Source organism: Pagrus pagrus (assembly GCF_965226575.1).
Source record: "Pagrus pagrus genome assembly, chromosome: 12".
In the NCBI taxonomy this organism is placed as follows: Eukaryota; Metazoa; Chordata; class Actinopteri; order Spariformes; family Sparidae; genus Pagrus; species Pagrus pagrus.
The window spans coordinates 3,038,596-3,061,815 of record NC_140196.1 but is presented as its reverse complement, the minus strand read 5'-3'; the positions used below and the strand labels follow the sequence as shown (position 1 = coordinate 3,061,815).

The 23,220-nt window shown below is 42.0% G+C and overlaps 2 protein-coding genes across 10 annotated transcripts in view; one reads left to right on the top strand and one right to left on the bottom strand.

Moving 5' to 3' along the window:
• Positions 1 to 451: 451 nt before the first annotated feature.
• On the top strand, positions 452 to 18,254 carry LOC311266599 (WD repeat-containing protein 37). 2 transcript variants are annotated; one of them, XM_084369024.1, is made up of 14 exons: positions 452 to 611; positions 3,256 to 3,424; positions 6,071 to 6,167; positions 6,760 to 6,855; positions 7,007 to 7,071; positions 10,010 to 10,145; positions 10,566 to 10,637; positions 10,879 to 10,923; positions 11,125 to 11,201; positions 11,306 to 11,543; positions 11,638 to 11,779; positions 12,006 to 12,140; positions 12,537 to 12,651; positions 13,011 to 18,254. In XM_084369024.1, the coding sequence occupies exons 2-14, from the start codon at positions 3,287 to 3,289 to the stop codon at positions 13,140 to 13,142; spliced, it is 1,488 nt and encodes a 495-aa protein (XP_084225150.1). In that variant the 5' UTR covers positions 452 to 611; positions 3,256 to 3,286; the 3' UTR covers positions 13,143 to 18,254. The 2 variants fall into 2 exon arrangements, with proteins under 2 accessions (XP_084225150.1, XP_084225149.1); XM_084369023.1 differs by having other exon boundaries at positions 11,303 to 11,543.
• Positions 18,255 to 18,858: 604 nt separating this feature from the next.
• The window catches only part of LOC311266436 (double-stranded RNA-specific editase B2-like), a 39,562-nt gene continuing 35,200 nt past the window's right edge, over positions 18,859 to 23,220 (bottom strand). For all 8 annotated transcript variants that reach the window (XM_084368805.1, XM_084368798.1, XM_084368801.1 and 5 more), the window contains 4 exons: positions 23,016 to 23,169; positions 22,312 to 22,493; positions 21,647 to 21,828; positions 18,859 to 20,352 (listed from right to left, as the gene is read on the bottom strand). In XM_084368805.1, coding sequence (XP_084224931.1) covers positions 20,185 to 20,352; positions 21,647 to 21,828; positions 22,312 to 22,493; positions 23,016 to 23,169 — 686 coding nt within the window. In that variant the 3' untranslated portion in view covers positions 18,859 to 20,184. The remainder of the gene's footprint in view (positions 20,353 to 21,646; positions 21,829 to 22,311; positions 22,494 to 23,015; positions 23,170 to 23,220) is intronic.

Here is a 23,220-nt window from a genome sequence, read left to right as displayed (position 1 = left end):
CTGCAAAGTTTGTTCTTTGATGAAGGTTGATGGTGACAAAACCAAACTCTATTTGGATTTTTAACAATTTGGGCGTTTCCTTTATTCTGTCAGATTTCTAGATGAGGTAAAATGACTTAACATTTTGTACAAATCCGTCAAAAGCGGCTGGTTAATTCGGCATCTGTTTTATTAAGAAACGTCTGCAATAACCGAAAACCTATCCCTTCGTTCCTGTGTGTGACTCGATCATTCAAAAATGTTGATTTTATTTAATTATTTGAATCTTTCAAGTGGGATTTCATCATGCCGAATAAACAGGAAGATGCCATTTATTGATGAAAACGTTTTAAAGTAAATTAATTTAGATGCTGGCGTGTGTAACACGCATTAAAACAAGAAAGTAGCCTATTTTGAAAAGGGAGTGTGGTTTCACCTTAGGCTTTTATTGTGAAAAACCTCGGGACCGGAATTGGCTTCGTTATCTTTTCTCACGGAGCGGACCTCGTCAACTGTCAACACGGGTACCGGACGAAACCTGCGCCGCTTTCACGCGAACCGAAGAAAATGACCCAAAGGGCGACACTCCCCACGATATCCCGGAATCAAACTTCGCGTTTGTAGACTTTCTGGTAAGTTGTGCTGCGTGTTTTGGGGAGCGTTGTCTCACCGTTAGCCTATTAGCATGCTCGGCACCGCCAGCTAATGGGGGGGGGGGGGATAACGGTAGCATCGCGTTAGCCGCTTAGCTGTGTTGAGCTGTAACAAGGCTAACATTGTCTGGGCTTGCAAATGTCAACGCTCGCTCACAGCCGAGGGCTCACAATCAGCCTTAATCGTCCTCTTTTACGTGTTAGTCCTCCAACGACGTGTAGCCGAGGTGTGTTTGTGTGCTTCGCTGCCCTCACATCCTCAGGTCACAGTGACAGTCGGCAGGAGGAACTGAGCAGCCGAGCTGTCTGACAGCACAACAAGGCACTTCCTTTATTCTGGAGAGGCAGACATGTCTGTTAACGGCTGCTGGCTGCCGGAGAGGAGAGAAACCCCCCGGCGTCATGTGTCCGGAGCACCTTGTGTCAACTCAAGGGCACAGATCTGTGGCAGCCGCAGCCAGGCTTATGTTGTGTCATTACTGTGTCGTGAGCATCCACAACACATCACAACACATCACAGCCCCTCTGACCCTGATGCAGAGCAGAGCCCTGTGTGTCACTGTGGGCTTCAGTTAAAAGAAATCAAGATAAGAAGTGACATCATCCCAAAGACTGAGTTATTGTTCATAAAAGCAGACGACATACAGGCTTGTTGAAGTCTGTAATAGATAATTTAACTCCAGTTAGGAGTGGGTGTGATATCAATACGCTTTTCTCACCTATTGCTGTAATAGAGCTGCAATGAATAATCAATTAATTGACTAGTCTGTTGAAAGAAAATGATTAGTCAACTATTTTGATAATTGATTAATCATTTAAGTAATTTTTCAAACATTTTCTTTTATGTTTTGAACGTCTGGTTGGACAAAAGACGTCACTTTGGGCTCTTGGAAGTTGTGACAAGCATTTTAGTTTAAGCGATTAATCATGTCGATAATTGGCAGATTAAATTATAATGAAATAAACAGTAGTTGCACCCAAACATTGTGTAATAGTCTGGGATTTTATTTATAGTTATGAATCATTATAATCCATCTATAACACATCATAACAGAGGAGAGTCCTGTGTGTCACTGCTGACATCCCAAAGACTGAGATTTGCATACATTTAAAGTAATTGTTCATAAAAAGCAGACAACATACAGGCTTGTTGAAGCCTTTAATAAATAATTTAACTCCAGTTACAACTAAGAGTTATTGTAAAGCCATTGCTGTAATAGATCTGCAATGAATAATCAATTAATCGATTAGTCTGTCCAAAGAAAATTATTTTCATTATTGGAAGATCGATTGTTTGACTGATAATAAGTGTGACTGATGTGCTACTTCGGCTCTGATGCAACATCACACAAAGTCCCGCCCACAACAATAATTGATTGGTAACACGTCACAATTAATAGCCTATAAATACTGAATAACCTGAATCTGTAAAGTAACTAGTAACTGAATGTGGTGGAGAGGAAGTATAAAGTAGCAGAAAATGGAAGTACTCAAGTAAAGTACCTCAAGATTACACTCGTTCTTTACAGTACTTTGGTTTATTTCACCATTGATTTTCATTTCTACTGCAAATGAATATCAGTCTCATATATCGGTTTTCAGGCTCCTTTATATTTGATAATCCGTATTGGCCCTAAAAAAGCTTCATCGGTCGACCCCTTTTTTTAAGAATTGATTAATCCTTTAAAATAGAAACAATTTTGACATCCAGTTAGGTCACTTATGAAGCATAAATGGCGAACATTTACTGGCTCCACCAGTTTAAATCTGAGGATTTGCTGCTTTCGTGTTTTAGATATAATTCATACATCAAAAAAAAAACAATTAGTGGATCAATTGAAAATAAAAACAGAATCATTATTTGCGTCCCAACCTTCAGTCAAAACAAGCTTTTTGAAGGTGTTACTAGTCTTGTTAATTTTCAATCAAAACAAATTGATATTGTTGCTATCAGTGAACGATCCTTCTGATTTGCACAGGACAAATATTATTTATGAACATCTAATAATTTGTAATAATTGCGGAAGTCATCTGAGATCTTAATCCTGTGAGAATCTGCCATGTCTGTGATGTATAAAGTAAATATGAAAAACGTGAATCAGCATCTCTGTGATTTTGGCACTGACACTGGAAAAATACAAAATGTGATCACAGGTCATAATATGCCGAACAGAAGTGTAGCTGTGCTGTGAGATCAGATAGATCGATGTTGAAGTGTTGCTGGAGAAGTTAGTGGAATAGTCTTTGGTGAAGTGAAGATGCTCTCCTGAATATCCTGATGTTTTTTACTCCATCCTGAGTTACAACATTTCATCTCATCCAACAAAACACTGAAACAGGAAGACGAGGTTCTGTTGTTGTTCCACATCCTCTTCATCACGTTCCACCTTAAGGTTCTCACCAAGGGTTTGTTGGGTCCGTACGCTCAGCAACACTCAGCTTCACACTCCTCCACTTCGTCATTTCACACATTCACGCGTGGAAGCTGCCAAATACAATCACAGCCAAGTGCAACACAGTCGCCTTATGTCGCACAGAGTGAGGCAGATCGTTTCAACCAGGGCTTGTCTCTTTGTCTCTCGACCCGTCAGTCACCGTCTCTCCTGTGATCTTCTTCTTTCAGACTGTGGTTACATCTGGTTCTGGAAGCAGTGATGCCGGTCGAGAGCGGGAGCAGCGCCGCCGCCCGCCAGCAGAAGCAGAAGAGGAAGTCCCACAGCCTGTCGATCCGCCGGACCAACAGCACCGAGCAGGATCGCTCCGGCCTGCAGAGGGACATGCTGGAGGGACAGGTGAGGACTCGCTCGTTTACGCAGAGAAAACACACAACAACGCGAGGAAGGAGTCCAGAGAGAGTATTTAAACAGTCGGTGCTGCTCTGGAAGTGTGAACTCGACGCCTCCCCCGTCTGTCATCATTAACTGGTCGTCCTGCGACTGCACTCTAGTTGTAAGCCTAAGCCAATTAGGTTTTAATGCACCCGTTTAGAGGCACACATAATGGTTTATATTGTTGTGGCTTAAACATGCTACGATTACTGCGCGACTGCTGTATGGTCACTTTAACTCGGTGGTTAAAACAGATGGATTCAGAACCAGCTCAGACATTTGTACTTACAGTACAAATGTCGGATCCGTTAGATCAGTGGAGGCTGAATTTGTGTGCAGTTGAACATAAAAAAATCTTCTTTTTTTTTTGGATAATGGCCAGTTTTCTAACCGAACGTGGTGCCTGCAGTGTAATCCCTTCCTCATGACTTTATGTTTTTTCACTCTGGTCCCTTTTGGTCTCAGTCCTCTGATAATCTGGAGTCCCTCATGAGACTGGAGGTAAGTTTCAGGTGTCCAGCCCTCCGTGTTTCAGACAGTAGTGTGACTCCCCGAATAGTTTTTTAGAGCTAGCTTTACTCGTGTGGGTTTGTTTAGGATCGCTTGGTGTTGTGTGTTAGTTCTGAAAGTGATTTCTTTATTTAAAATCTTTTCCCCTTAAAATGTGATTTTTCTAGATATTCCAGCAACATTTAGGGTTCAACCACACCTACATTAAGTCCTCTTTTGCTAGAGAAGTGGAAGAGTCGACCTAATGGTGTTTTGTTTTTGGTGCAGTTACATCCACACAGTCAAGTTATAAATAACCCCAGATTCTGATATTTTGATGTCGACAGAGAAGGAACAAATGTTTAGTTATTTAATTCAAACATTAAGCACTTATTTTCTGCGAGACTGCTTCCAGATTTCAGACTCAAGACCGTGTTGTTCTCCTAGTGCGTTTACATGAGTTTTCAATCAATATTCAATATCCGCATTAAGAAAAGAGTAGAAAATGAAGAGTCATCACTCCCCAAGAAAGATTTCACACTGTTGAGGTGAGAAAAGTTGCTGTTTTCATATAAAGAATTTGCAAAAGTGTGATGGAAACAGGTAGAGAATAACTTAGGGTTGTTCAGATACAGATACCGGTATCAGGAATGCCTCGATGCTACATAAAACATTTGATCATGAGTACATGAGTCTGTGCACCGATATGATACCACATCATTTATTCATTAGAACAGAGACCCTGCTACTTCCCTACTCAGAGTTTTTGATTCACAAGGTATTGCAAAAGTGTCTTGTGTAACATCAAGCATAACATAAGATCCATTCAAGGTTATTAGTACAGAGCTGTGCAGTTATTCTGATACACAGTCCTGCCAACATCAGCCTGTGAATGCTAACAGCACACTTGACTGATTCCTTTAGAAAATAATGTAGCTGCGAGCGGCAGTTCAGCTCAAGCAGGACTGCTTTATGCAGCGAGCACAGCGCTCGGGCACAAAGAGGTCCGTTTCATCCTGACTGGACAAAGCTTTAAGAAGAGATGGCCCACTTCTTGTTTGTGTCTTTGGTGCTGACTCGGTCACAACAGGACGGCCTGTGATAAGTTGTGTTTGTGGCAGAACTGCAGAAATGGTAAAAGTATTCACTCTTTTCCTCATTGTATCTTATTTTATTTTATTTTAAATATTGAGTTATTATTTCTGATCATGGTGATTTGTATTTATTTTAGCGAGTTGAGACGTGGAGGTTTTTTTTTTAAGGTTTCTTCTTTTTCAGGGAGGAAACTGATGCTGAAGGTTACAGAACGGTCAAATGGTCTAAAATAGCAGCTCACAAACTTTAATTTCATGGGACCTCTCAGCAGACTAACGCGTTTGATACGACTGCCAAACGCGTGTGCTCTGACAAACGTCTTAAACTTCTTTCTTCTTCATGTGTCTGCACTTCTTCTAGCTGCGTTATACTTAACAATAATATATCTGAACACGTCCACACAGGGCTGAAGCGATGAGTCGATCGACAGAAAATGTTGTGCTCTTTTGATACTCAGTTTTTAGGAAAAATGCCAAATTAACTGGTCCTCCGGTGTCAAGATTTTCTTTGTTTCTTTGTCAAAAATGACTCTAAATAGAAAACATTTAGGTTTTTGGACGGATTGTGAGATAAAACAAAGCTATTTGAAGATGCCACTTCAGGCTCTGGGAAATTATAATGGGTATTTTTCACTACTGGCTCTCTGAAAATAGCTTTTAGTTGCAGCCCTACAAACACATTAAAGCCACTCAGTGCTGCTGCATGATGTGCAAAAAAACATCATATTGCTATTGTTTTGACAGATATTACAATTCACAGATCATTTTTGCATCGTGGTTACAAAACAAACACGTTTTGTTTCATCTGGAGAACAAGATTTTTAGACTAGAGCATCTCTGCAGCACCACAGTACTTCTCTATAATACAAACTTTACCTTTATCAACCAGCTACTGCAATGTCCAGTGGATATTTTGATTAATAGCGCAGCCCTATGACTCAGTATTTGATCTGAAACACGTCCCACGCTTCTTCTCCTCTGTGATAAACTAGTATTTGTGTCATGTTCTGCTTTTCTTTGCCTGCAGGACTCCAAGCTGCCTCTGTCTCTGAGGAGCAACCTGCTGGACCTGTTCAGTCAGATCGAGAGGGAGTTTGAAAACCTCTACATAGAAAACCTGGAATGTGAGTCATCGTGAAGGTTTCACTGTTTTATCTAAAAAACAGAGGATGGATGGAGCCGGTGCACAAAGCAGACGTGCAGATTCTTATTATTCAAGAGCATTGATACATGTACAGCGCTACATTTCAAACATAAAGCAGTAAATGTAAATCAATTCAGGCAAAACATCTACAGACACAAGGCTCATTGTCTATTAAAAGAGGCTCAGAGTGATTAAAAGGGATTAAAACATTTACATTCACACTGCTCAATATCTGTTAAGAGATTCTGCGATGCAAATCTTAACAGTAATTAGCTTTGCTATTAGCAATGATCGCTCAACATAGAGACAGTTACACATTTTAATTCCATTACAAGCACAATCAACTTTGGTCTTGAAGAGTCTGTTGCAGGACTTTTTAGCAGAATAATTTCAGAAACCAGCTACATGACAATTATCCAACGCTCCTTCTTCCACGGCAAGTAACCTGGTCCAACCATGGTGGCGTTAATGGCAGGGAAACCAGTGTTATGTTAAGTCAGCTGCTCTGTTTCACCTTCACGATTGCAGTTCTTGCCGTCGGTCTTCTAACACACGACCCGTTTGACTCTCAGTACGCAGAGAAATCGAGACGCTGAACGACCGTTTGGCTGCAGAGGGTCAGACGTTTGAAGGGGCAGATTTAGCCAAAGGAGCCCTGAAAACAAAAGGTGAGACACACTTCACTCTCCGTTCACCTCAGCTTTATAAACATTTGCATTGAGTGAACAGTCTGTCCAAAATGAATGCGTTTATTGCTGTTCTGTATGTACTGTGCTTTTCATTTTCTTTTATAATTATTTTATTTCTGACAATCCACAGCGAGTCACAGCACCAGCCAGCTGTCACAGAAACTAAAGACGACCTACAAGGCTTCCACGAGCAAGGTACATACTGATTTATTCATCCTTTATTCAAAAAAAGAAATATTTATAAATCTTTATTGTACATGAAGTCATCTTGGTCATATCGATTGTTTTTATCAAAGTATTGTTGAAGAAAAATTGTCCATCGACTTGGAAGAAAAAGTACAACATGTAAAAAAGCTTGACTTGTTGTTGTGTAGCTCGTCAGTGCTCCATCACATGTCTTTTGAATGTTAAAGAGAAGAACTGCTGTCTTTCTTCACCTTTCTTTACTCGTAGCCGCGTTCAAACTCTTGCCACGCCAGAGTAGGTGGATCCCGCAACTTCAGCGTAACCAGTTGGGATATGTGGGGTGGAGACTCATGGGTAACTTGTTGATTTCTCCCCCTTGTGTGCCAATATGCATGAACAGCCCAGCCAGGGGGTCGACACTCCCTCCCCAAGAGACTTGGTCATTCAAATGTAGGAGTTTGAGCTTCTTCTATCAGTTTCTGTGTGAGATAAAAAAAAAAAACCCACAACTTTATTATCTCACTAACAGGCCTTTTCAGTTGCACCTCCTTGGTTTTGATTTTTAGCTACTTGTCGGCATTCATGTAATGGTACACTGTGGAGACGTCTTTAACACGAAGCAGCTGTGACCTCACGATGCTTTTTGTGCCTCGATTGATAAAAATTGATCGAGGTAGACGAGCATTTGTCGGCTGTGTTAGATCATTAAGGCGAAGAGTGTGTGGTCTGCGTCCAGTTCAGATTTTGCTTTAATCTTCTATAATTTAAATCTCTTACGACTAACACAAAGTTTCACAGAGGTTTTGATACTTTGTCGGGACAGTATCGTGGTACCATATTTTGGATATCACCCAAGCCTTTAAAACAGGATACTTGAAGCTGATATTTGCCAGTTTAAACCTCATATAACGACATATATTGGCATATATTCATTTTTTTCATAGAAACACATTAGCGGCTGATCACATGGAGACACTTTGCTAGAAATTAGGATGAGTCATGATTTTTGAATAATCGAATAATTGTTAAATCATAACATTTTAATAGTTTTGTTTTTTTTCTGTTTTTTTTAACCGGCACTTTGAAATAACGCGACACCACGAGGATCTTTGAATCCCAGTGATCATCGATTGGCATGTTTGCTTTAAATGCTCGGCCCGACTAGAAATGAAACGCCAGCGAACACATAGTTTTCTAATGTTACGGCTCACCTGCCGTCCTCTCCTCTTCTACTGCGTGTCACTATTTGTGTTTAGCAGTTTTCAGAGGTTGAGCACGAGGTGGTTATTATACAATAAGCAAAATCTTGACGTGGCTCTGGCAGACTGCACACTGAAGCTACAGACTGTAGAGCATTAACTGCTGGCTGCGTTAGATTCGCTGCTCAGACGGTTACCTAAAGCTTATTTTTGCAGCGCTTTGCATTTCCTTGAACCTCACAGTCCCTGGTCCCTTTTGTGTTTTTTATAGTGTAACATGTAGCATCAGTGTTACATCTGAACAAGTCTGGATTCATCATCATGACACACAAATTATGTTTCATCCAGAGTCAACTTCTGACTAATTTTCACTTTGTCACACTGTATTAACTTCACAAAATCATCTTTCACTGGATATAGATGTTAAAAAAAACACGCTGTTTGAATCTCAGTTTGCTTTATAGGTTTTATTTTTAAAAGAGAAGCTGCTGAGCTGCTTGTTAACAACCAGCAACCACTGATTTCCAACATGCCCACCGGTGGGACTTGTCGTCACATCTTCAGTGTCGGTTTCATCTGTTTTATTTTCACTATAATTTCTTTTAACAGATAAACATGTGAAGGAAAGTCTCTGTTCTGCGTGTAGATTTACTTTGCAGATGAATGACGCCTCTCCTGCTTCTTTCAGTTGGAACTTATTTAGCGGTCTGTGTCCAAAACGAATCCAGAGTCCAGTTTGTATCATCCCCATCTTTAATGTAAACACCTCGAAAATACACTCTGATACAACTGATAATAATTAACTGATCAGTTTCTCCTGCCTCACCTTAACTCAGTGTTTTTGCGCTCTCTTCCCTTTCTAGATTTTTCTTTCTTTGTTGCGGTTTTTGCATTTATAACAATCCTGGAATGATGAATACGCTGTACAGTACCGACACGTCTGGTGGTGTTTGTTTTAAAGCACTCGGGGCATCAGATTGGTGCGATACACAACGCTTAAAACAAACACCAGTAAAGATTGTTTTTGGTAAACCGGGTCTGATATAAAGCTTCTTATCCCTGGCATACTACAAGGACCCTGCTGAGCAGCTCCTCAGTTCTGCTGACCCGCTTCCTCCCTTATTCCAGACAAGGGTTCCTACACATGTCTGCATGTCTGTCTGTTTTTTGAATGAGTAAAAAAAAAAATGTGGAGAAATTTTAAACCTTCATATTTTAAATGTACCGGACTTATTGGACGATAAATGGCATCAACATCTAGTATTTAAAGTCACATCACATATCACATTTGCCATTTTACAGCCCTGAATTTAACCCAGAAAGTCTTTGAATTTGATATTAAAGGAAAATGAAAAGTCAGTCATCGTCTCCTCCCTCCATGCTGATGGAAAGTCAGGTGAAGTTTTGTCGTCCATGAAACATTTCTGGAGCTTCACGGCAAAACAGAGTTGCAGCATTCAGCTAAACAGCTGAAGCAGCTGGAGACTTAAAATAAAAAAATTAAATTAAACCCCATAAAGTCATAATCCAAGTCTCCATAAGCCCGACTAGAAGATAATGACTGAATTTTCATTTTTGTCAAACTGTTCTTTGCTGAAACAAAATCCCAAACGAGTCAGTCTGATATCTACGTAACGAGAAGATGCAGAGGATCTACTTTGAGGAGTGAAATGTGTAGGAACCCTGTCAGGTTTACTGCGTTGTTGTGATTTCCTTCTGTGTTAACGTGACTTCGATGTCGGTATCAGATTGTGTCCAGTTTCAAAGCGACCACGTCCAGAGCGGTGTGCCAGCTGGTCAGGGAGTATGTCGGCCACAGAGACGGCATCTGGGACCTGAGCGTCACCAGGACGCAGCCTGTGGTGCTCGGTACCGCATCTGCAGGTACTCCACTTGTTTCATCGATCCTACGAGTCTGTTATTTTCTCCTCAAATGTCTTTTCTTGCCCCTTTTCTTTGGTGTTTTTGTCTATAACACATCTCATTACTCTACTCTCTGCACCATGTTGAAGGATAATTGGTTTATTTAATACTTAAATTAAATGTAAGTGTTTTTGGTTTTCACAGTTCTGAAAATGTCGGGGCTTCTTTGACCTTTTTAGAAACGTATTAAAAAAGTATTTTTCTCTTTTAATTTAACGACCATCGATCCACGCTGAGAAAAAAGTTGATTTCATGCTGCGTTTAACTTAAGAAACTTTGTACTTGAGTATTTTGTTACTGTGTTTACATTATGCATCCACTGTTGATTGTAGAAATGCTTTAAAATGTTTTTCTTCCCTTGTTTGTGTCCGTGACGAACAGACCACACTGCGATGCTGTGGAGCATTGAGACGGGAAAGTGCCTCCTCAAATATATGGGCCATCAAGGATCAGGTAGAGAGAGAAAAACACAGCACATTAATGTATAATGTTTCTCACAAACATTAGATATCCTGTAACAACATGATGACCTGCTGAGTGCACAGTGTACAGAGCATTATTAGGAAATTGTAGTCCTCTTCTGAATATGTTAATTTCCTGTTAATTAGAAAAGACCATCAGAAAATTGAAGGTCGGAGTCACAGCACGAGAACGATGACGTGACGTAACACAACTATTTATTCTGTCTCTGCAGTCAACTCCATCAAGTTCCACCCCACCGAGCAGATGGCGCTCACAGGTAATCATCCAGAGCTCAGACATCCTTAATATTGTCACTGGTAGCAGCCACATAAGTGGTTTGTCTGTATATTTATTAAGTCCAGCAGCCGCAGAGCTCTCAATTAACCTCAACATCTACAACAAGCTGAGAGAAGAGTTCACAACATTTCACACAGTCTCTTGTCTGATAGTGTTGTTGCCTCCTCCCTCTCCTCCTCAGCCTCTGGAGACCAGACAGCTCACATCTGGAGATACATGGTCCAGCTGCCGACTCCGCAGCCCGTCGCTGATATTAACGTGAGCATCAACCTGTTTGTGTGTGTCGCTGTGCGCCTGATTGAGTTTCTGACGTCTGACTGACGGAAACTGAATTCCCTCCCGCCCGCCTCCCCCGACAGCAGCAGACACCCTGCGAAGACGACGTGGACTTTTCAGACAAAGACGAGGCCGACGGCGAGATCGACGGTCCAAACGACTGTCCTTCCATCCGCGTGGCGACCACGACTCTGCGCAGCCACCAGGGTGTGGTGATCGCTGCCGATTGGCTGGTCGGCGGCAAACAGGTGGTGACGGCCTCGTGGGACCGAGCCGCCAACCTGTACGACGTGGAGACCTCGGAGCTGGTCCACTCACTCACCGGTAGGATGAAGGGAATATCATCATGTGTGTTGTGTTTATCGTAAAGCTTCGGGCTCATAGTGTGTATACTCTGTGTGTGTGTGTGTGTGTTCAGGTCATGACCAGGAGCTGACCCACTGCTGCACACACCCCACCCAGCGTCTGGTGGTCACCTCATCCAGAGACACCACCTTCAGACTGTGGGACTTCAGAGACCCGTCCATCCACTCCGTCAACGTGTTCCAGGGACACACTGAGTCAGTCTGACACACACACAGACTCACACACACACACACACACACACACACACACACACACACAAAACTAAAACATTAGTTATAACAGCTACACATGAGAAAATTAAAGCAAATTTCCTGCTGTAAACTAAATATGTATGAAACAAAAACCAAACTAAGTCGCTGTCGTCCGCCCTCCACACTTTTATCTGCGGTCTCAACAAACCTGTCCTCTGGTCCTTCGCAGCACGGTGACGTCCGCTGTGTTCACGGTGGGAGACAACGTGGTGTCCGGGAGCGACGATCGAACGGTCAAAGTGTGGGACCTGAAGAACATGAGGTCTCCCATAGCAACCATCCGCACAGACTCTGCTGTCAACAGGTCAGTGAGCTGTGCGTGAAACCACAGCAGCACATGTGTAACAGGTAGTGATACATCTCCAGTGCAATGTGCAATCAAGCGAAATGCCAAACATTCATCTATTTATTTGATAGTTTGCTGCTTTTTCTGTTTAATGTATTTGTAAATAAAAAATCTTTAGGTTTTGAACTGTTGGTCGGACAAAACCAAAAATATTTGTTACTTGCAGCCTTTCGTTGGATCAAGAGTTTACTGACTGTACGAGACATAAAAAGTAGAAAAAAAGACATATTTCTTGTGGAGATTCGTGCAAATGGTCATAACTGATGTTGGTATGTTAACACTGAGAGGAAACGGTGCCGTGTGTTGCGGTTGAAATCTGTCTCCACGCTGAGTCTTTGCTGTTGTTGTGTCCAGGATCAGCGTGTCGGTGAACCAGAAAATCATCGCTCTTCCTCACGACAATCGGCAGGTCCGGCTGTTCGACATGTCCGGGGTGCGACTGGCTCGACTCCCACGAAGCAACAGACAGGTCAGTGGAGGGAAAGTTAATTTACCACCGTGACATGTTTTAGCTATACGATAGATTTGAAAGGTTTAAGGTCGAACTCGCTTTAAAAGCTTGCATCACTGCTAAATATCAACGAGTTCAAATGAAGAGTTTTGGTGATTCCTCTTCGTCTGAATGTTGAATCAGTGCACGACCACTCGCGACTAGATTACAAATTAATTTTAAATTTCATGGCTTAAAAATGGTCAGAAACAAACAACAACATCCCCAGTTTACAGTCTGGCCAGAGATCTTTGTTGCCTGTCATATACGGCAGAATACATACAAACATAGAAGTCCTTGTCCTCAGTGTTGACCAGTTGCTGTCCGTCTTGTTTCAGGGTCACCGGCGTATGGTGTGCTGCTCGGCCTGGTGTGAAGACAACACCTCCTGCAACCTGTTCACCTGCGGCTTTGACCGGCAGGCCATCGGCTGGAACATCAACATCCCCGCCCTGCTGCAGGAGAAATGACCTCCACCTCCTGCTACTGTCACCTCCCAGTGAAACTCCACCCAGAGTCAGTGCGTGGAGCTTCAAACACTCACATCCTGCAGGCTTAGAGGGTGGCTTTAAAAAGTTTAGCTTCATGTTTCTTGTTCTCTGTGAACACGTGTGAAGTTACAGACTCTTAACAGCCGTCTCTTGAGTCTACAGGAGGTCAGTGTTTGACACTTGAAGCTCCCTGAGGTCTGAGAAAAGGACTCGCGCTCGCTGTCTGCTCGATCTGTCACGCTCTCTAACTCAGCACGCCAATTTACACAACACACGTTTGTGTGTTTTATTTTGCGGGGAAGCGATTTCTCCACATCCAAAAGAAAAAAAAACAAAACAGCTGCGTACCACTGATGAAAAAAGCACAGAGACGTAACACAGGAGGCTCCTTGTCTTCTTTGTTGAAAACTAAAAAGCCGAACGCACAAAGAGTTTGATAAATGACATGCTGCGCTAACCTGCTTGATGCTAATTGAAGCAACAACACAGTAAATCTAATCTGTGCCACTAAGGACGACAGGAAAATCCACTAGTTTTATGTCGAGGGTCGGTGTTCAGTGTATTTCAGGAGTTAATCTGTGATGACTTTCTGTTTAGCTTCTGCTTTAGTTTAATTTCCTGATTTCTGAGTTCAAAATGGCAGCTCGAGAAAGAAGCGCTCTTTGAAATGACTTTAAAAATCTTCTTTTTTAGCATCGAGGGTCTAAGTTGTGTTTGCCTAGTTTTCCATGTTGGTTAAGTGGATTTTTCCTCTTGGATTTCATTCCTGAATGTTTTGTTCGGCCCGTGAGAGTCAAAGCTGAAGGTGCAATATGTAACAATTAACTAAAATTAACTGAAATTATCACCAGAACGTAAATAAATGACACTTTTGACGTTATGTCTTTGTGTTGTAGAGATATTTATTGAAGTAAGCATGCTAACCAGCTAGCCTTTAGCCAGTTTGTACCCCAAGAAGTGAGCTTTCTACGGCCGCTAGTTAACGTTAGCTATCGATAGGCGCAGTTAGCTGTTACTCTGGTGGTCTGCCGCCCCCTGTTTGTTTGGAGTACGATTTCTTACATATTGCACCTTTAACATACTGGTATTCAGAGCTCATGTGACACTTTCCCTTTAATATCTGTGTGTCTCAGTCACATTGTGGATGAAGCTCTGCTGTTTGTTGTTTGGAGGGTCAGGAGGCTCTGTGTGATTCAGTAATGCACCTTTTTAAAAATACCAACAGCTGTTACAGTCTTTTTTTCCTTTTTGTCGCCTTTGCAGCTTCTGTAAATAGTCAACAGAGCCAGAATGGAAAAATCCCTCGACAGCTCGGTGCTGGAGAGTTTGTTGTCTGCACAGTCAGATGCTCTGGCACACAACCCAAACGGGTTTCATGGTCCTGTTCTGTTGTAAAAAAAATCAAAGTGGCTGATTAAGGAACTGAAGCTAGCTGCTTTCTCTTCTGTGTCGACCTGGAAAAAAAAAAAAAAAAAAGAGTAAACGTTTCCTGTGCTGCAGTGGTGCTTTGTTAGAACGGATCTTTATGGACTGAAACGTCTCCGGTGTCGGTTCCAGTCGTAGGTTTCTCTCCTGTTTGACCTCCCACGTGATCTTTGCTGTGACCGGTCACTCTGCTCACAGTGTCGCCGTCTGGATATGACTGTGTTTCTGCTTCCATAAAGCCATGAACCAGCCACTGTGTGTCTAGTAGACAAAAAAAAAGCCCTGTTGACAGTCTGTTGTTCGAGGCTGATAGATGTGTAGACACACGCCGCTCTCGTCTGTAGGGCGGAGCGATGATTTCAGTGTTTCTGTGTGTGCAAATTAAATCTTTGGTCTCTAAGAGCAACACCTGTTGAAACGGTTGTAAAGCAGGGCTGGGTACCGAGGCACCAATCACACTTAGCATTTACATTTTGAAGGATTACCTGGATTACACTTACAGCTGTGATTTGACCTGAGGAACCAGGGTCCAAATGTATTTCCTGGGCCAAATCGGCAACCACACAAGTATCAAGTCTGCTACAACATCCAGTCTCTAACAAACAGTCTGTAACATCCAGTCTGTAACATCCAGTCTGTAACAAACAGTCTGTAACATCCAGTCTGTAACATCCAGTCTGTAACAAACAGTCTGTAACAAACAGTCTAACCCAAAGACGGAGAAAACAAGCAAGTGAATAAAAGAAACTAAACTTTACCTGCTGATTGATTCATGTTGGAAAACGCTCCATTAGTTGTTGCTACTTTAGTTGATTGTTGCTCTTTTTCCACCTCAGCACGTCGTCTTTGTAACGTCCGTTCAAAGGTCACAGCATTTGTAGTTCTGTTTAATCAGTCATCGGACTAATTTCCAGAATATTCAGTTTTCAATGCAAAAAGAGACTTTTTAGTTCCTGAGTTTAATTTCTTGCGCTCTTTAGTTTAATGCAGTATAAAATGAGAGCACGTCACCATTAAACCATCGACATACGTCAGCTTGATTAGAAAAGGCGGCAAGAAAAACCCGAAGAGGAAGAAAATGAGAAGTCGTCGTAACTTTTAATGACTCGACTTGTTAAAAAGGCACGACGTTTCTATAATTGTGCACTTTCTAACTGATCTTTTTGGCCTTTTCATGGCTTCAGTCGGTAGATCAGCTGGAGAGAAACAGGGAACAGGAGGTCCGATCTGTACTGAGCTGCCAGGGTACCGCTGAAATTCTGCACTTTAATAAATTATATAATTTTAGCAAAAGTTTTGTTTACGCGGAACGTGACGATAAGAATAATACAGATAATACGATTGTAATGATTATATTAATAATAAGTGAGTCTCTAATGGCTCCTTTTATCACTACTTCACTAATTCTCACCAGGTTTTAGTCTCATTCGTCCGCCTGTTTTTAATCACACGTACATTAATAACACTGTGATAACTCTTGGTACAAAAGTGACCGTTAGACCAAACTCCCACCTCAGCGCCTTCAGAAAATGTTCTCATGTGACGGCTTTTAGCAGAAATGTGTGGAATTAAAACGAGTCTGCTGTGTTGAGCAGAGGGAGGAAAATGATTTGTACGTTAGAGAATCAAAAAAACATAAAAACTGAGATTTCAAACATTGAGTGTGTGACGGTCCCTCGGCCGCCCGGCCCTGCTGTTGTACCGATACTTGACATGATTGTAAAAAACCTTTTCCGTTTGAGTTTATCGCAGTGCCCTTTAGTCGTCGGTGTTGAAACAGTCGTGAGGATTCTGTCAGTGACATATTTGTAACGGTACTTTTAAAAACTAGTGAAATCTCCGAAGACTGTCGTGATGCGTTCGCTGCCACCTGCTTTGCTTTCCCACTGCCACTAAAATACTCTGCCAAAGCTGCGTTCAAGTGAACGGGAGAGGCTGTAATGATGCGTGTGTGTGTGTGTGTGTGTGTTTGAGATGATTTCACTACGAGAACAAAATCTGTGTGTGTGTCCGTGTGGTGATACGAATCAACGTCTGAAAACGTGGTCGATGTTGTGATGCGTTCGCGCCGCAGTACGACCGTCGTACTCGCGAGTTACAGCGGTAACACGATGAACAAGCACAGTTCATTTCCAGCTGATTGTTTCGAAGTCTAGCTTTAGATTTGTGGAGCGTCGTTTTCGCCGGTTTGTAACAAAAAAGTGTTCGTTCAAACTAAAACGTGGACGTGATGAACATTTCTCCTCACGGTGGGTTAAAAGCACATTTTTCTGTGAGCACGCACAGTTTTTCTGTGTATTTGTCGACACTTTACAGCTGCACTTTTAGCCCAGTGAGGTGAACCTCTGACAGAGAAGAGCATCAGCACATTAAAAGACACAACAAAGCGATGAGAGTTGTTGTCAGAGGGCAGATGTAAAGTGTTGACCTCTTACATTAAAACATAACATTTGTATGATATAAATTGTAATATATGAGGAAAGTAGCTGGTTTGGGCTGCATAGTGTTTTTCAGCTGCAGCAGTTTTATTAGCCTTTATAACTTGATGACATGATCCTGTCACGTGTTTTTATTTGGTGTCAATCGATTTTATTGCTTCATGACGGATGATTTTTAGTTCACGTGTCGAAGGCTTTGCATTCACGTCAAACAGAGTTCATTTTGTCGTTTAGACCAGGGATGGCGAATAATTATAAATTAGCCTGATGCTAATTATTAATTGTCTTGATAAGCTGCAGACTGAAAGCAAATTAAATGTACATCACGTTAAAAGTTATTTAATCAGACTTCTGGTGTGAATTTTCTAATGATGTTGTTCGCTGTTGGAATAACGTTAAATAATCTGTGGCTTCGTTTCCTTCTTCGCTCCAGTTTAACTATTATTAGTTAAATATTAACTATTTGATTTGCTTGAAGTCGTCTCTGGTTTAACCGACAAAACAGTTTGTTTGTGTGAAGAACATTTAAAATCTGTTTGTGTGAGGATGTTTTGATCTGTACGAAGCCCGAAACAGTCGTGGGTCCAACACATCTCCCGTGTTTTCCCGTGATAACGAGCTAAATTTGACTTGTTTTCTCGAGATCAGGATTTATTTCTGTCATTATCAAATGATGTAATGTTGTAGATTAATCCATGAAAAGGTTGCTCCCTCTTATTACTTAAGCAACTGATTTACAAGTCCTAATTTCCTTTTCTCGTGATAAAGTCTCTCGTTATCTCGCGAAAACAAGTGAAATCTAACTCGTTATCACAGAGAAACAGAGGACATATAATGTTCGACCCAGGATGCTTCAGATCTCTAGTTTCTCCCGTATTGTTTTCTTCCTTCGCTGCATTTTCTACCAACACTGAGCCACTCTGCTGCCACGTTCATAACTCGCCTGTTCTTTAACCAAATGTTCAGTCGCACTGTTCACGTTCTGGATCACATCGTCACTGAGCGTCGGCGTCTCGAAGCCTTGTTAAACTGTGGCTCGTTGGTGTAAACAGTGTTTTGTGTGATCGAAGTGGTTGATGTAGAACAACGAACACCACAGCTCAGTTCTCAGTAAAAAAACAAAAGATGAAGATCTGTTGGATGACAGCAGTTTTGTGGATTATAGCTGTGTAATAAACAACAAGCGTCTGCTTGTGAAATCAAAATAAACCTTTTCGTGCTGTTTGAACGTTTTCTCCTCGAGTGGTTTTTTGGGTTGTATGTTGGATTCAGACTCAGTCAGCTGTTCACAACCTGCTCATCACAAAACAGCAGATACAAATCCAGATTTGATCCAGGGGTTGGTGGACAGTTGTATGTGAAGATGTAAAATATATGAGATGTAATAATTTAAAATAACATCCTGTAACAATGTCCTTACTACGTTCAACAAGAAGACAGCTTGAGTTTATTGTTTCCTCTGAGCGTTTTGAGCCCAACGTCCTGTTTCTGTTTTCATTCCTGTCACTGGCGTTCAAAGTGTGACGTGGACGAGGAAGCAGTTGATTCATAAAGTTAAAATGACGAGTTATCTAAACAACACCGTCTTCTTTTAGGACAAAAACCTAAATAAGGTGGCAGCTGGCTGGAAGGAGATCATCAGGGTTCATCATCTCTGCTTGCTGTCGCTCATGTTGTAGCAGTTATACATCTAAATACTGGACACAAGCGAACATCCACCAACCTCCACTGATCTACAACTGGAGTTACTATCATATATAGTATTTATACTTTGTGCACATTAAAGGTTTCACACACCTGGAAGAGTGTTCGATCGACAGGAGACACAAAAATTAGCACAAATAAGATAATTTATTCCCAGTGATAAAAATAGTCATGACCAATATAGACTACATCCACTCTGCACACGTTATAATAAAAGTTTACATCGCATTCGAACCTGTCGCCTTCAGTTAAAGTCCTCTTTTACATTCCTCACCTCAGAAAGCTTTTCTATAAATAATCACAAAGCAACAATAAATAATATATTAATAACAGGATTTTATGGAAAATAAAAGCCTTTGGAATATTTGTAGTTACTTATTTAGAGAGATAAAAGGTCAAATCTGAAGGATAAATAAAGAAAACAACAAAACTTTTCTCTCTTCAGTGAAAAAGCTTGTAATGCACATTATGTCCCACTAGGTGGCAGCGTGCTTCAACTCCTGAGGGTGGAAAACATGGTCAGAGCTGAACAGGTGAGGTGAACAGGTGAGGTGAACAGTCACATCAGATTATTGAGACAACAACACAGATTATCTAAACAAAACAAACTATGTAAGAATAAAATTAAAAATATGACTTTCTGCTCCGTCGTTGTAATAAATCTGAGTTTGCTTCAAGTCGTCAGGTAAGTTGTGTTAATCACATTATGAGGGATATAAATCTTCTCACTCACTCACAGCTGGTCCCTTCAAGGTAAACCTTCAAATTTAGGGCTAAAAGTGGGTTTTTGGTCGAGTTTAGAGAAGAAGTCGGGATGTTCTGCATGTAGTGGTTGTAAAAGTAACCAAGGGATCGATATAAGTCGATGCAAAGTCCTCCTAAGTGACAGAAACAGGTCTTTAATACGCGACATTAATATATCACATTAAGAGTGTGTCCTTGTTTAGCTTCACCTGACTTTCCTTCGGCTTAGAGGTAAGAGGTTAACCCCTACATTTTTATTTTCAGGTGAACTGTTCCTTTAATGAATAAGCCGAACAAGTCAAATTTCACTCAAACACTGTATCTTGCTTAGTTAAACTTACTTCCAGTGAGCTAGCGAGTTAGCTAAGTGGTTTCAGTAATGTGGTTGTTAAGGTTGAAGCTAGCCTGACAAGCTAGCATTAGCTTCCACAGCTGAATTTAACCGCCTTTAGACGACGTAAGCGAACGCTACACACCAAGAAATCTAATCCTGCTTCTGCTTAAATGTAATTTTTATGGTCTGTATGCGTTGTGCTCACTTGCATAAAGGATTATTTACTCGTGTGTCTCCGTCAGTTAATCTCTCTCATAAAAGATAAATGAAGGTGAATCTCCAAACTTTCTTCTCCACCTCCCGTCACAACCTTTTTATCCACGTACTCGCAAAGAAAAACACAAAATCTTCACTCTGATCTTCTTGTATTCAGTCTTTAACACACACTGATGTTAAAGTGACCCAGTTCTGGAGGTTTTCTGAGCCAGGTTCCCAGTCCTCCGCCCTGCAGAGCGCCCACAAACTGCTGCATCGCCCTTTGGTAGCGTCCGGCGGCCATCTTGGAACCAGAATATGTCCCCAGAGCGGCTTCCGTCCCGTTCAACTGAGGAATAAACACAGACGCATGATTTACTATCAACCATAATACACATTAAAATAGCATCTGTCATCATCTAGTGTTTTATTCTGCGTCCTCACGACACCTGACCCACGACTATGACTTTTTTACACAGCAGACTATGAAATAAAACAATGTTTCCCTGTAAAGCTGCTCGATGATCAGACGGGACCTGGAACTGACATATCTACATTTCTGATAATGTTATTGGTCACAGCTGAGGTGGCAAAGTCCTCACATCCTCTCCTCCAGTAGAAGAAGATACTCCTGTAAAAAAAGACTCCAGTAAAAGTAATAGATTACAGGCTCTGACATGTACTCAGAGTATCAGAGTAAAAAGTCTCCCTCTGAAGGACATTTGTGGTCAAAGCTAACTGAAGCTCACGTCATATTAATATAATTCAAAGACTGTTAAAGTTAAAGGTAGAGTCAGTAGGATTTGTCCCAGCTGTTCCTGAACGCACCACAAAGATAGTTGAACTGATTGAAGTATCTGTACTTAGTTTTGTCCCATCTCAGTGTGAAACTGCAGATAAATTAGACCTGAGGATGTTTTTTTGTTATGAATATTTAATGTTGGAGAAAAACACTCAGAAGATATTTAATGTGTTTGCTTGATTCTCGTTGTGTTGGATGTTGCAGCAGTAAATCCAACACAAAGCTTAAAAAGCTGATCTCCAAACGTTGATCTCCGGTGGATCTGTGTTTTTAACATGAAGAAGCTTTTGGTTCCTTTTTTCTCTCCGTCTCTTTCTTGTCTTTGATTCGTCGTCCGTCTTTCTTCTTCCCCCTCGCTTCATTTAATTCTTTCTCGAGTCTTTAAAATCCTGTGTAATTATCAAACTCATCGTTTCTCTGCCTCTCGTTCGGTCTTTGTAGCTCTGTCGGGTCTTTTCTTCTTCTCTTCCGTGTGATATTTAAAGCAACTCTTCCCTCATCGAGTCCAGTTGCTTTTGTAAATAATTACGACTCTGTCTGCCGTCATCAAATTTTAAGCCCGGGACCATTTGGTCGAGCACAACGCTCTCGACATACATATTTTAATTCACAGTGGAAATTAAACCCTGCTTTTAAAACCATCCTTATAATGTGGTGTTTTTTTGTTTGAGACGGAGGTCAGAGACAGTTCGGTGTCTTTAAGAGAGACGGATTGTGCTTCTGTGATAATAAAGTCGTTGGTACATTAAATAAGTAAATCCTGAATGCTGATGCTTCAATAATAAACCACCTCCTCCTGTCTGAGTCCACTGACGAGCTTCAGCGTTCGCCTCCGACCCACCTGCTGCTGCAGCCTCAGCCAGCGGGTGAAGGTGGAGCGTCTGCAGAGCCGTGACGGCGTCTCTGACTCCTTCCTCCTCCCTGTGGAGGTGCTGATCTCCTCCAGGCCGCCGTCACCGCAGCTCCAGTTCAAGCTGACGTTCGGCGCCTTTCCCGCAGGCCGGACCTCGCTGCTGCTCAGACCTGTGGACACAGACAGGAAACCAGTGTCCAGACGTTAAGTCACAGGTTGGTGCTGACAAACTCGAGCAGATAAACTGTCTTGAACTGGATTAGGGAGGATTAAAGGAACATTTCCCCACAAATAATGAAATCTCAGTCATCATCTCCTCCCTCCGTGCAGATGAAGTCTCGTAGTCCACAAAACATTTCTGGAGCTTCACAGCAAAACCGCATCGCAGTGTTCTCCTAAACAACTGAAGCAGCTGGACTCTTGATTTAAAATGTTTAAGTGTGAATAAAGTCTTCTCAAATCCACTTCTGGACCTCTGGGCTTCTGGAGACTTGGATTACGCCGGACGAGCTGTATGGAGCCATTTTATGTTGCAGTGCTGCAAATCTGTTTTGCTGTGAAGCTCCAGAAATGACCTTCACCTGACTTCCTTCAGCATGCACGTGTAGATTTTAGGTGTTAAACAGGATATTGAGCGCTGCGTTTGGACCTACAGCCGAGCAGCAGCTGCTGCCGTCGGTACGGAAAGGGCAGGTGCTTGACGGGCGCGAGGCGGCGTGCCATGGCTCTGCTCAGGTGACCCGTGTGGCTGAGCGTCCCCACCGTCAGGCTGTGCAGGTAAACCGGCTCCACCAGGTGAGACAGGAGCGCCCCCTGGAGGCCCACAACGCTCCACCTGTCGAGACAAACGAGTTTTAAATCCGAGCCGAGTTTGACAGCTTTTCAGCGAGGAGATTTTCACTCTGGGCCCATTAAGGTTTACCGGCGTTTGACTGTCTAGACTGCAGCAAGCTGTTACTGAGAGATCATGATATGAGAACAGGCTGCAGCCTCCTGATAGAGACCGACTGGGTGAGAGACTTTAACTTCTGTGTTTACATCCACTGAGAAGAAATGAAGAAGATAAAGAGAACAGAGAGGTGGACTGAACCTGCTTGTTTTTAAGTTATTTCATTGAAGGGTTACCGATGATTCCCATAAAAAAAAGGCCTGTTGTTTGTTTTACGGCCTGTAAAACACTTTATTTAGAGATAAAATTAAAGGTTTCTGTCTGATAATATCTCACATGCATGAAAAGTGTTGACGCTAAAAAATCATCTGTAAACTTTGATACAACGAACAGTTTTCTATCAATCAAACAAGACCCGACTTAGAATAAACTGAAAATAAAAAAAGTACGATTAGATTAGAAACTCACTTTGCCATCTTGTCGGTGCAGGACATGGTGACGACAGGTTTGCCCGGCGCCGCACCGTCCCAATTCTGATTGGCTCTTCGTGCTGTGATGGGCAGCGTCCCCTCGCCTCCGTCCACCTTCACCCTGAGGTGACAGTGAAACCTCCTGCTGGGATCTGACACAAAGAGAAGAAGAAGAAAAAGACTTACATCTCACAGGGTGTTGA

Coding starts and splice junctions, on each gene's coding strand:
- LOC311266599 (XM_084369023.1), top strand. CDS start 3,287: ATGCCGGTCGAGAGCGGGAGCAGCGCCGCCGCCCGCCAGCAGAAGCAG. Junction 10,146..10,565: donor GCTCGGTACCGCATCTGCAG/GTACTCCACTTG, acceptor CGTGACGAACAG/ACCACACTGCGATGCTGTGG. Junction 12,141..12,536: donor ACAGACTCTGCTGTCAACAG/GTCAGTGAGCTG, acceptor TGTTGTGTCCAG/GATCAGCGTGTCGGTGAACC.